A 14,581-nucleotide genomic window follows, 5' to 3' on the forward strand; every position below is an offset into this window, starting at 1 on the left:
GAGAGTGAAGGAGCCGGTATAGCAGAGACAAAGCAAGGGATACATTTGCCATCTCCACAAAAAGCTAGGCAGCGCTTAAGACACTCAATTCTGTAGAGGTCAGTGAAAGCTAGTATGGGATTGTGTGAATGCCCTACATAAATTAGGAGACCGTCGCAAGGTTAAGGTAGCCTGGGCATGAGTGTCATAACGGCAAACGGCAATGGAAAAGCAGATGAAATGGCCAAATAATGCTTATCAATGCCATTCGTTGTAGCGGAACTTTCTGCGGCGTTGCAAAGGTAGTCACAACAGCGGCTACAAGAAAGTGTGTAGTTTACAAATTTCTAGATGGTAGAGGAATTCACCAGGAAAAAGACAGGCGAAACAGTTCATTACAGAACATTTGCCAAAATTTACGGCAGAACTAATAAGCAAAGACGGGAAAACAATTAAAGCCGTAGTAAGTCTGCTAACAGGGCACTGTAAGCTGAATAGGCAGTTGAAGCTGATGGGTTTAACAGATGATGATCTATGCTGATTCTGTCACCTAAAAGTGTGAGAGCCTGATAAATCCATTAGGCGAAGCCTCTATTGTAAAACCACAATAGATCTGAAAAGGTCGAGTGGAACAGGCTAAGAGTTAATCCACCCTTGGTTAATCCATCTATCTACCTTTCTTCAATCTAGTTATAAGTTCATAAGGCGTTTGCTTAGCAAAAACATTACAAAAATGATAAAAGATGTTAAACTAGGAACATTTTAATATTTAGCAGCTTTACTACCAATAGAGAAAAAAATAAAGGCCAACCAAACCATGGACACTTTGTAAAAATAACAAAAAATGACTAGAAAGTCGATATTACTGCGTAGCATTTCAATACAATCCACAATGTATAAAAATTGTGTTTTTTGTATTGTTTTCATTCCAAATTTGTACATTTTTTATATGAATCTATGAATACTAGGTATGTTCCCCAACTTTGGCGCATATTTTTCGATCATAATCGTATCTAAATTTCAAAAACACGAATAAATTATCTCGTAGCTTCGTTAAGAAAATACTTTGTACAAAAAAAACTAATCGAAATGAACAGAAAATAATATTGAAAGATACAAAATGGTTAATAATATATTCACAAGGAATGGGAGTATTTGAGTTTATAGTAAATTTAAACGAGAATGATTCGTTTAAAAAAAAGCTATTCGGTAAAGCATACATTGACTGAAAATATTGATTTGTCCTACACTTTTATATAAAAAACGTCGTGCTAATAAATTGTCGAGAATTACTGTACTAATTTTATTTTTAAATTTCAGAATATCCGAACAAACTGTGGTTTGTATATGTCTAAAATTGCACAACTTGGAAAAAACGCTTGTCCTAAACAGATCGTACGACTCGCGATCGCGATAAGCTGTATAAAATGCTGTGCGCACTCTTCGCTAAACTTATTCAGTCGACTTACAAGCAAAGATAAAGATGAGAAAGTAAACAATAAAGATGTGTTTTACGCCAAATATGGCTCTTTTGAACTATTTGAAGTTGCCTGATGAATAATTATTGTTCCAGAAATATATGCTCATATAAGGATATAATATAGAATACATATAAATATTGATTTATTGAATTGGACATAAAAACCGATATTGGAATTTAAGTTTTAAATTGAATTATAATTAAAATTTAACAACTTGTGCTGCAGATTACATCAAGATGAGTGAAAGTAAGTTATTTTTATATCATTAAGTTATATTGCGTATTTAAAATTAATTTAATGTTAAAACATAATTTGTTATGTTAAATGAGGATCCTAACCTGACTTTTCTAATTAGTTAATAATATTTATGTATAGACTGTTACCGGTTGATAAGTGAGATAAACATATTTATGTAAAACATTATATTTAGTCGACTTATTTTGTTCTCCTGTACCTAATGGCTTCTGTAATTGTTTTTAATTTATTCTGTTTAATAATTTTGGAGTAGGGTAGAGTGAGGTTAACTGGACATCTTTTGAAAAAAAAAATTATATTTACTTAGTGTCTGGTTCAAAATAAGCCAATATTTATCCTGTGTTTCGTTGTTATTTGACTAACCATTTAATATGGTTTTTGAAGTTTAATAAATATCTAAAGGAATAAGGGGATGATTTTCGTAATAATCTGCAATTTTGACCAGTTAACCTACCTAGTAGGTTAACTGAAACATGGAAGCGGGCTAACTGAACAGTATGATATACCAAAAAAAAAAATGAGTAAAGAAAATAGGGAATTTTCTTAACAACTCTTTATTGAACTAATATAAAGTAAAGTCAAATTCATTAAAGTCTATGTTAAAAGAAATCATTTTAGCAAACCTGGCACTGCTACTTTTTATCGGCAGAGGCAGTTAGTAAATAATATCATCAATAGGAACAAAACCGGGGTCGCCTTCTAAGAAATATCGTGTTTGGTTATGGCGTTCCATAAAACTAACATCATAGCCGTTTAACAAATTGTCATCAATGTGAGCCACATAATGCCTACAGGTTGCATTAGTCTTGCCATAAACTTTTGCAATAGCATAGTCCCCTTTTAAAACTTTGGGTGGATTGGATTCTACATCGTCAAAATCTTCTTGTGAATCGAAACTTTCTTGGTAACTGACACTTTCGTTACTGGAAGATGTGCTTTCTCTAAATACACGTTTTTTTACAACTTGTGTCTTAGTTTGATTTATTTTTATTTTTTTATTGACATTTTCTTCTCGAATCCTAGCTTCTTTTTCTAAATTTTCTTTGACAGGTGTGTCCGTTAGTATTAAAGATTTGCGTTTTTTACGTCTAACTTTAGATTTGCGTTGCTTGGCTTTTGGGTGAGGTCGAATCTGTTCGGGAGTTATAATTGTTGACATTAGGGTTTGACAAAGTGGCCTCTTTAATGTTAATCCCGACTGAGACTGTTGAGATTTCGTTTCTGCATCCACTGGATGTTCTTGAATTTCATGAAGACGAACATTTTTTTCAATAATTATCGGAGATATTTGAATTTGTAATGTTTGAGAGTTTTCTTCTGATGTTCCTATTTGACCACTGTTGGACGAAGTCTGTTGTCCGTTCTCTGGATTTGGCCTATCTGTTACATATGATGACAAATAGTCATCATCAGAAAATATTTGATCATTAAACGGCTCTATGCCAGTAGCTCTAAATCCACTGCATATATTTTTTGGTGTGAAAGCTTGAAGGAAAGCTTCTCCTGCTAGATTTGCAACATCATAAATGGTGATAGTCTTTCCCGAATTATTCACCATCCACCTGTCACAAGCGGCACCATAAAATTTTTTTAACGAGGCATTTTTTTAACACAGCCACATCTAGCGGCTGCAGCTTGTGACTGCAGTGAGGAGGTAACGTTAAAAGGATTATTCCATTTTCCTTCGCAAAATCTAGTGCCGTTATGCTTAAGTGACTTTCATGATTGTCGATAATCATTAGTTTTGGGTGTTCCTTTGACGGTCTTTCATGTTGAGCAAAATGTTGCAAAACAGGCAAAAAGAGTTCACTTCTCATCCACCCAGATGGTGTTGCGGCACCTTTGCTTCCAGTAGGGGCTCCGTGAAGCATGTTATCCTTAAAATGCACACGTGGAAATATAAAGTAGGGTGGCACATACCTTCCAGTGGCGCCAATAATTGCCACCAAGGTAACAAGGACCCCTCTTTCGGCAGAAGTCATTTGCCCCACGCTTCTTTTGCCTGTTGAGGCCAATACTTTTGGTGGTTTGTGCACCGTCGTTACACCTGTCTCATCTAGATTATAGACATAATTGGCATGTAACTTATATCTATTTTTAAGCTCTCTCAGATTTTTGAAAAATGCTTGTACATTTTCTTTATTAAAGCTGGTCGCCCTACTAAGGCTAGTTTGTTCAGGGGTTCTTAATGATAATCTGTGTCTTCCCATAAAATTAAACATCCACTCCCTTCCTTCCATTCCATCCCGAATCCAACTCTCCTTTATAGTTTTGTTGTTAGCTACAGCAAATTCATATGCCAACCTTCGACCTTGTTTGGCTGACAATCCATAATGAATGTTGCAAGCTTCTTGTAAATATTTTTTAAGAAGCAGTTCTTCGTCTTGAGAAAATACCATTAGGTGTTCATTACTTGGGCGAAAATTAACCGTCCCCAAATCATGGTCGCGGCACTTGTCTACATAACGTTTTAGTGTAATTCTCGGAAGACCAAACTGGATAGCTACGTTTCTTACCGAACGACTATTTTCTAAGACTTCTTTGCAAGCCTGTTTTAATGTTTCTGAACTGTAGGACCTATTGTTTGTCGTTCGTATTCTTTTCCTTGGCATTTTCTAAAACAAAAAAAATTATAAAGTAATAATAATAGAAACCAGTAAAAATATTAAGACAAGGCGCTTAAATGATATTTGCTGAGCCAATTTGTTTATTGTTGACTTGGAACCAATACATTTAGACGTGACGCCCACATGAATGATTTACAATTAAATGTATTATTGCAGGTGACCCATAAACCAATTTTAAAAGCAGTTTATCTGCGTACCGCCTTATAGTAGGTTAACTGGACATATGTTCATCTAACCTCACACGGTGAGTGTTCAATTAACCCAACTAGGTAATAAAAATTATAAATAATAATAACTCTAAGAACAACGCCAAATATACTAACTTCAAATAGTGGAATAGATAGCTCATACTTACCTCAAAAACTGTGTACAAAATAACTGGCTAAATTATATTTTAATCTGCTTAAAAATAAGAATTTTCACAGAGCGAAAAATTTACTTGCATACAATAAAAACCATGTTGACTTCACTGACAATTCCCTGTAGGTTATATAGAAATCTTTAGTGGCCACAAGTAGTGGCTGTTAGAGTTTGCTTTAAACTACTTGTGCACGGCTCTGATTCTCTCTAACAGATGGCAGGTACGTTGAAGTGTTCAGTTAACCTACCTGTTCAGTTAACCTCACTCTACCCTATGTTTTATAGATTTATTTAGTAGCCTGATCCATCTATAGTTTTTGCGATTATTACTAACGCTTTTTTTAAAGAGTGATATAAATTGTGCCGTTTGTCACGTTTCATGCACTTTGGATTCGAACCAACATTTATTTATCGGATCTTCTTGTTCTTGCATTGGTCTACTCGTATGGTCAGTTCTTTGTTCTTGTGGGTCTTCTTTTATATAATGCTAATAGAGTTCTACTACGATCTTAGAGTATTGCATTGTTGTATGCTATTGCCTTCTAAGACAAGTGTTTGGTTCTTTTTTTGTTCTATTTATTTGTTTTATTATGACTAACGTAAACCTAAAATTGACAGTTAAAGAGAAAAATTCATTAAAATATTCCTACCCTTCATTTATCATACTTACTGAAATCAAAATTTGTTCAGGGAGTACTTTGTAATGTTGTTAATGAAATCGAATATTTATCATTTGTTCCCAAATCCAAAATCCCAAAAAAGTAATTTATTAATGTAATTTTTAACTTAAAAAAAATTACATACTGAAATTAAATTACTACAAGTCTTTTGAAATAGTCTAAGCAATTTTTTGGGTTTTAAATATACCATACGTAAACAACAATAAATATTTAATTATCTTATGTATAATTTTGATGTCACAGCTAAAATGATGCAAACTTTAAAACAAGAAAATTAATAAAGGAAACAAACTCTATGCATTGAACAATGATTGCTAATATTTTGTAAGTCCTCCTTAATTCTCAATTACAGCCTGCAGTCGTCTTGGCATTGATTCAACCAACTTTCTAGTGTACCTACTCTGAGGAAATTGTGTCCCAAACTTCAGTAATTTTTACTTTCAATTCATTTATATTTGATATTGGGGCACTATTTACTTTATTTTTTAATGTCAACCACTAATTTTTAATTACATTCAAATCTGGAGACTGGGCTGGTGTTTTAATGACATTTCGGCAATTATAAAGCAACCAAGTACGAACCTGATATGACGTGTGTTTTGGATCGTTGTCCTGATAAAACCGGTAATTGATATTAATACCTAATTTTTGAGCACTAGCGGCAAGATGTTGCCTTAGCATATCCAAGTACATGTATTGGTTCATATTCCCTTTAATAAAATGTATGTTACCTACTTCTGCAGATGACATACATCCCCAGATCATCACTCCACCTCCACCGTGCTTTACCGCAGCTTTCATATTTTTTAATTTTAGTTCTTCATTCGGCTTTCTCTACGCCTATATTTTTCCATCGGACAGGATTGTGATCCGGTTCTATGAGCGTATATTTTTTACCAGGTCTGATTACTGGCCTCATCTTAGGCAGCAGTACAGGCATAGTTGAGATTAAGGTCTTCTGTTATAATTAATTCAGTTCTATTTCATATTGGGGTTGTTGTATGGCATTTTTGTATTGTTCTGTCGTATAACCCGATAATCACCGTTTTCATACTATATATATATATATATATATATATATATATATATATATATATATATATATATATATATATATATATATATATATATATATATATATATATATATATATATTTATATATATATATATATATATATATATATATATATATATATATTAAATTTAATTAAATTTTAATTATTTGTTCGTTTTTTTTTTAAAGCTTCGGTTGCAATAAATTCTCCAATCAGACAAATACACAATCCTATCTATAATACAAAGTTAACGGATAATTTATTAATAGAAGAAAACATAGGGAAACATAAGGAAATATACGGGGTCACTTGTTTCTCGTCTAGGGGCATATCAAAACATTTTTAGTAGACAAACTCTTCGTTCGTTAACTGGCGATCATGATCAATTAAAAAAATATATCTGTGTTTAAAATATTTTTTTATTTTTTTTTTGGTATAACACCTGTGCGGTGTTTGTATACTGCTATCTGGTCACAAATGACCAATTATCAGTTTTTTTCTGACCTAATTTAATAAACAGCAAATACTTAAATCTAAGGGCTTACCCTATTGCTTACTCTTATTTTATCGATCAACTAATGCACTACAACTAACATGCAATAACATCACAGCACTATACCCTACTTTTTACACTAAACTGTTACACATTTACACTCACTCAAATGATTTTGTCCTTATGAGTCTTCTCTTTAGTTCAGTGTTGTTAAGAAGCTGAACTGCCTCGACATCCACATGACTATGCAGCTTCTACTCGTGACTTGCTGCTGTTCTCTTGATTATTTCGGTCACAGTTTCCATACCCAGGTCCTGGTGGAGGTTGCTGTTACAGATATACCAAGGAGCATCAACAATGTTTCTCAGTACTTTGTTTTGAAATCTCTGGATAATATGTAGATTACTAGCTTTGGTACCGCCCCAGAGTTGTCACGTATATACCCATACTGACCTCAGTACTTGCTTGTAAATGGATAATTTATTATGAATGGATAATGTTGAATTTTTTCCAATCAGCCAATACAATTTCTTATATCTAATATCAAGCTCCCCTCCTTCCTTTTTGACATGGACTTTCCAGCGCAGCTTCGCGTCTAGGGTGATGCCCAAGTATTTTGCTGATGTTGCATAAGGAACTTGGGTATCATTTATTCTAACTGGTAAATTTTCTATTTTTTATTTGTAAAGTTAATGTGTGCAGATTTAGTCTCATTTAATTTTATTCGCTATTTTCTGGTCCAGTTATGTATTTTATTTACTGATAGTTGCAACTTATCAGTCGCTTCTTCACTAGTGTCTCCTATCGCTAGTATGGCTGTATCATCCACGAAGGTGGCAATAGTGTTTTGTTCTAGCACTGGAATGTCACACGTATACAATAGGTACAGGACCGGACCTAAGACACTCCCTTGTGGCACGCCAGCTTTGATCTCCCTTACGTCGGTGTACACTTCTTCTTGTTTTACTCTGAAATATCTATTCGCAATGTATGATTCTAAGATTTCTGAACACTGTTTAGACATGAACGATCTTAGTTTCTAGTTTAAACCCTCATGCCAGACTTTATCAAACGCCTGTGCTACGTCCAAGAAGATTGTAGAGCAGACTTTCTATTCTTCTAATGTTTTTTCTATTATATTCGTTATTCTGTGAACTTGATCTATAGTGGAATGTTGATTTCTGAAAGCAAATTGATTGTTGGTTTTATTCTTTTCAATTGAAATTTTTCAAATAGTTTTGACATCACCGGAAGGAGTGATATTGGTCGATAGGATGTCATTGCATTAGGGGGTTCACCTGGTTTGGCGTTCATTCGGCTACTTTCCAGAGTCTGGGAACAGATCTCAATCTAAAAGCAGCATTTATTAGACGTGTCAGCTTAACTATGGCTTTTCTTGGTAGATTTTTTAATAGTTTTCCTGTTATGAGATCATATCCTGGAGCTTTCTTAGGGTTTATATTCTCTTTTATCTCTGTTGATACTTCTCTAAATGATGTCAACGTTATCCTTTGTTCAATTTATGAAGATCCTCCCTTCCTGAAGGGAATGGTTCTTCCCATCTCAGTTCTTCACCATCATTGTCGTTGGGTTTGAACGTGCTTTCTAAATGATCTGCAAATCGTTCTGCTTTCTGTTCGTTACTTCATTCTTTTTGTTGCCTTCCATAACGAATAATCTGTGTTCTGGTCAGCTGTAAAATTATTATTTAACAAAGGAATTAATTGTTGAATTTTTTATATTCTGTATCTCCCTTTTTAGTTTTTGTGTAGCATTATTTAGACTAGTTGTGTCTCGCGGAGCTCTGTATTGCTGCCATTTTTTTCTTAACTTTCTTTTTTTTACTATGAGTTCTCTGATCTCTGGATTATCTTTTGGATAGTTGTTCCCTTTTGTTCTAGAAGTTATTGTGGGAGTATTTTTCCAAGCTACCTGTTGGATATTTTTTATAAAAACTTCTAATTCGTCATTAAGTTGCCTCGTGTTTCACAATGGCACAGCAAGATTAACTTTGTGTTCTAGGTTTATTTTGAAGCTCTCCTAGTCAGTTTTTTTATTAGTCAATATTGGATTGAACTCTTTTTTAATCACTGTATCACTCATAGTTAAAATTATCGGTGAGTGATCAGAGTTCATGTCCGAGTCGTCATTGATATCCAGATAGTTAGCTGAGATATTTTTGTAAATAAAGAAATCTGTTTAAAATGTACAATAAACTTTAAACTAACTCGAATGAGAAGTTTTGTATCCCCCATGAAGTTAAAAATGTAAACTCGTTATTTCAAAAATACTGAAAGTAAATAAACTGAACTAAATATAAATTATATTATACGAATACGTCTACAAAATAATGTAGAATTTCCTTTTTGTTATATTATCACAACGGTTATGTTATATAGTCCAGTCGTCAGAGATTTTATCTCTAAAATCGAGACAAACAAGCTGAATTTTATTAAGAATGTTAATTTTGGGATCCCAAAAAAAGATGCAACAAAGTTTATCTCTCCTACCCCCTCTAAAAAATGTTTAAAATAAAAAATGTAGCTAAGATAATTTTGAGCAAAAATATTTATTAGCAGTTTTTGTGTAGAATGAACCATTTTCATAGAAAACCCGCGATTTTAAACGTGTACTTGAACTTTGTATCAATTCGACGGTAAAAATTCGATATCTTTTGATTAGAGTGTCCTATCGACAAAAATCAAAACGCGTTTTTAAAGTGAAGAATGCAGCTTTCGTACGAAGTTTTTGTATTTTGCCGGAAATGAAGTCAGTTTCTATAAATATGTTAAATATATAAACTTATCACTTCCATTAACTGGTTGCTGTAGTATTTCCATTGTTACAGCATAGTCATCAAAGCCTAAAACATCAAATTTCGATTGTGAGTTTTGGCAATAAATATGCGGCATTTGAAATACGCCTAAAAACGCTGAATTTAAATTTTCACATTACGAACGATCGCACGTCAAGGTAAATGCTTCCACAAATACTGCATTGAGTTAAATTTGTAGCTGATGTCTTGGAGTTTCGAAAAACGTACTTGTGCAATCGAAAAGAAGCAGATTTAAACATTTTAAAACGTTTGTATTGTTTGTATTCAGCGTTTTTTAGGCATATTTCAAATGACTTGTTTCTGAGAGAACGGTTGATTCTATACAAAAAGTGCTAATAAACATTTTTGTTCGGCTACATTTTTACGAGGGGGCTTTTAGAGGTAAGCCGGAGGTAGGAGTGGTACGTACAGGGCATTTCCGTCCCTGACGACTGGATTAATAGAAAAATTTATCATAATAATGTGGACCGTAAGTTTTCTACTCTTGTGTACTCTTGTTTCATTTAAGACAATAATATTGATATCAAACAGAAATCTAGTTGAACAGTTGCATAAAAATTATGTTCAGAAGCTCCAGTTATAAAGTCTTAAAGTAAATAAAAATAGATTAGGGTAAAAGAAGTGTGACTTTCTTCCTTTTCTATTAGAATTAAAAACATTTAGTTCATTATCATCAAACAAATTTTATGTTCTTGGCAATTTTTTTTATATAATTCTTAAGCTTACTTTATTTCCTGGACTTTGTGAAAGTTCTTTAAAGGTTTGTTTACTGTTCTTCTTCTCCTTCTAGTGCCGTCTCCACTAATGAAGGTTGGCTATAACCATTGCAAATTCGTCTCTATCTTCTGCTTTTCTTAAGAGCGTCTTTGTGTTTAACCCGGTCCAGTCGCGAATGTTTTTCAGCCAGGATATTTGTTGTCTACCAGGACCCCTTTTTCCTTCGATTTTACCCTTCATAATCAGCTGCAACATCTCGTACTTATTATTTCTAAGTATGTGCCTCAAATATGCTGTCTTTCGCCTTTTAATGGTGGTCAAAAGTTCTCTGTCTCTTCCCATTCTGTGCGTATAAACATCCTTTCGTTCGTAATAAGATCGGTCCATGGTATCTTCAAAATTCGACTAAAAAACCATATCCCAAAAGCTTCCAGTTTTCTCATTAAGTCAACATTAACAGTCTAGGCTTCTACACCATAAAGCGGAATAGAGTGGATATAACATTTTACCATCCGATATCGGATTTGCAGATTGTCTTTGGTTACTCAGAAATTTCCTCATCTTCAAAAAGGCTGCTCTTGATTGCTGTATTCTTGAGCGAATTTCTGATTTCTTATTCAGATCTTCCATAATTCAGACTCCTAAGTATTTCATTTTGTCCACTTGCTCAATAACTTCATTTTTTATCTGGATCCCTGTGATGACTTTTCCCCTCTTACTGATAACCATGTTTTTTGTTTTCTTTATGTTTATTGTTAAACCAAATTGTTCCCCAGTATCACAAATTGTGTTTAGTAACGTCTACAGGTCTGTCTCACGTTCAGCGATAATAACTGTATCGTCAACATAACGGATGTTATTTATATTTTTAGCTTTTATCTTGATCCCTTCTGTACAGTTTTCAAGTGCTTGCGTAAATAACTCTTCGGAGTATATATTAAATAGTAATGGTGAAAGTACACAGCCCTGTCTCACTCCTCTACTTATCTGTTGCGCATCCGTGCTATTTTTATAGCACGGAAAGCTTTCTCATAGTCTATAAACGCAACGAAAAGATCTTTTTGTTGGTCTCGACATTTTTGGGCAAGAGTTGTGAAACTATACAGAGCTTCCACTGTTCCGAAGCCGTTACGAAAGCCAAACTGTCTATTACTCATATCCGCTTCGCACTTTCTGAATATTCTTGCATGTATAATCTTTAAAAATGTTTTTAATAAGTGTGACATTAAGCTGATTAATCTATAGTCATTACAGTGTTTGGGGTTATTGGTTTTTGGTAGCGGAACAAAGGTCGATAGCAGCCATTCTGTAGGTACCTCACCAGATTTGTATATGTTGTTAAATATTATAGTTATTGCACTTAAATTGTCTTCGTCTATAAGTTTAATCAGCTCGATATGAACTTCATCTGGCCAGGGGCTCTGCCAGATTTTGAATTGTTTATAGCATAGACTTCAGATTTTAATATTATTGGAGCTTCCTCGTTATCAATTTGTGTTGGTTTCGTTCTTGTGCCCATGAAAAGATCTTCAATATATTTAGTCCATACTTGTTTGATTTCAATTGGGTTATTAATAGGTTTATTGTTTTTGTCAATTAATCGGTTAGGTGTATTTGTTCGTGTTTTTCCAGATAATTCTTTCACTTTTTTATGTAAATTATAATGATCATGCTTTTTCTGCAATTCTTCCACTTCGATGCATGTTCCCATCATCCACTTTTCCTTAGCCTCTTTTATTTTGTTCCTTATTAAATTATGTTTTTCTCTGTATTTATTTGGGTTTTTGTTTCTATATTTTCTTCTTTGTGCCATGCTTTCCAGTATTTCTTGAGTCATCTAAGGTTTTCGGCTTTCTGTTTTCTTTTGTAAAGTTTCTGTGTTTTTATAACAGAATCTTTGATTTTGCTCCACATAATGTTCACATTTTCAGTGTTTTTCATTTCTGATGTTAATTTCTTCATTTGTTAATTGATGCGAGTTAAAGTCTCAGCACCGATTTCATTTATCTTGAGTAACTGAGTATTCACCTTAGAACTTTTGGTTTTATTATCTTTTTTACCCTCAATTTAATTTTTGAGACAAGGAGGTTATGGTCTGAGGGGACATCTGCTCCAGGAAAGTCTTAACGCTTACAATGAAATTTCTAAATCTTAGATTGGTTAGAATAATGTCGATTTAATTTCTAATGCAATTTTGTTCATTATCCTGTGGTGACCTCCAGGTATACAGTCAATAGAGTGGTGATCGAAGCCATGTGTTCATAATCGCCAGGTTTTCTTCTTGACGAAATTGAGCCAATCTGTCGCTTCTAGCATTCCTTATTCCTAAACTATAATCACCTAATATATTGTTGATTCGGTCTTTTCCTATCTTTACATTTAAATATCACCCATTATTACAGTAATTTCTTCCTTTCTTGTGTATTGTAGTTGTTTGAGTTGTTCGTAAAAATGTTCTATTTCAGCTTCTGATTTATCTGCAGTTGGAGCATGCACTTGTACTACATTAATTTTTACGGGCTTACCCTGTATTTGTAATAATAGCATTCTATGCGAAAAGGGAACTTGTTTACTGTAAATTCTCAATTCACTTGACTAAACAATACTCTGTCACTTAATTTTGATATAAATTATATTCCAGATTTGTTTTCTTTTAACATATTTTTTTACATAAACTGTACACGATTTACTATGTAAAGGTCAAATTCGTCTCATGAAATTCCGGAATTACATTTACCCCTGTCTACTGTGTATAATGGAGGTCTTTCTAAAGCGATAAATTCAAGACCATATTATGTGACAAAATAAATTTGATGGTTCCCAAATGTGACAAAATGTATATGATATATTTTTTTTCGTAAGCTGTCTCTTATAAACCGGTCGTACTGAAGCCAATTGGCTTGCTGTAAATGTTTCATTTATTCATGATACCCATTCCAGAACACTGTATTGCTTGTACAGGTCTAGTGGATAAGTACTATATGTTTTTGGAGTCTAGTATTTAGCAGTCATGCCAAGATATGGTTGACTCAGATTAACAGCTACAGAGTCCATAGCTTAAGTCTCCATGGAACATCTCCATTGTTTGCAGGTATATCTTGAATGCCTTGTATCCAGTGAGGAAGCCTGTTATGTCTCTGAGCTGATTTTTGACACTTTTTCCCAGTAGTGACAGCCTCTGGCCACGTATATTGACATTGTATCCCAATAACATTGAGTATATCACACGGCTCTCGAGCATGCAGTCTGTGTACTCGAGATATATGCAGTATTGCTATCCAAATTGCTTGGTACGAGGTGTTGTTAAATACTCCATCTATATCTAGAAATGCACTAAGCCTCACTTCTTGGTTTTCCAAGACGTACGTTTCACCGTCTGTACGAGATGGTATATTGATTATCATAGAGAATCCTGCTCTACACGCATTAGTTTCCCTGATATATCGTACTTACACCATTATTCAATATAATATAGAAACGCAAGCTGGAATACTTTGGTCACATTATGGGACACCCTGAAAAATATGATCTTTTACATCTGATCATTCAGGGAAAGATCCAAGGTAATCTTGGTCCTAGTAGAAGAAGAACATCATGGCTGAAAAATCTAAGGCAATGGTATGGAAAATCAACTACATCGTTATTTAGAGCTGCTGTCAATAAAGTCACGATAGCGAATATGGTAGCCAACATGATATCCAACGATCGATAACGGTCTTGGAACTAGAAGAAGAAGACACCATTATTCATCTTCAAATGCCATCTCCGCGACGGAGGGCGGCAATCATCATCATATAGAATTCTTCTATACACTTCTTCTTAAAGTGCCTATCCGTTCCGGATGTTGGCGATCATCACGGCTATCTTTACTTTATTTATTGCAGCGCGGAACAGTTCAGTGGTAGTCGTGTTATACCACTTTCGTAAATTTTGAAGCCAGGAAATGCGTCTTCTTCCCGGTCCTCTCTTACCATTTACTTTCCCTTGGAGAATCAGCTGGAGAAGGCCGTAACGTTCTTGATTTCTCATTACATGTCCTAGATATTCCAACTTTTTAGTTTTGACGGTCATGAGAATTTCACATTCTTTCCCCATTC

General features: G+C 34.0%; 1 protein-coding gene across 1 annotated transcript in view; it reads left to right on the forward strand.

Moving 5' to 3' along the window:
- Positions 1-1,379: 1,379 nt before the first annotated feature.
- Positions 1,380-14,581, forward strand: part of LOC140442736 (uncharacterized) — a 29,419-nt gene continuing 16,217 nt past the window's right edge. Inside the window, exon 1 of the mRNA XM_072533715.1 lies at positions 1,380-1,706. Coding sequence (XP_072389816.1) covers positions 1,697-1,706 — 10 coding nt within the window. The 5' untranslated portion in view covers positions 1,380-1,696. The remainder of the gene's footprint in view (positions 1,707-14,581) is intronic.

This window comes from Diabrotica undecimpunctata, chromosome 6, assembly GCF_040954645.1.
Source record: "Diabrotica undecimpunctata isolate CICGRU chromosome 6, icDiaUnde3, whole genome shotgun sequence".
NCBI classification, from domain to species: Eukaryota; Metazoa; Arthropoda; class Insecta; order Coleoptera; family Chrysomelidae; genus Diabrotica; species Diabrotica undecimpunctata.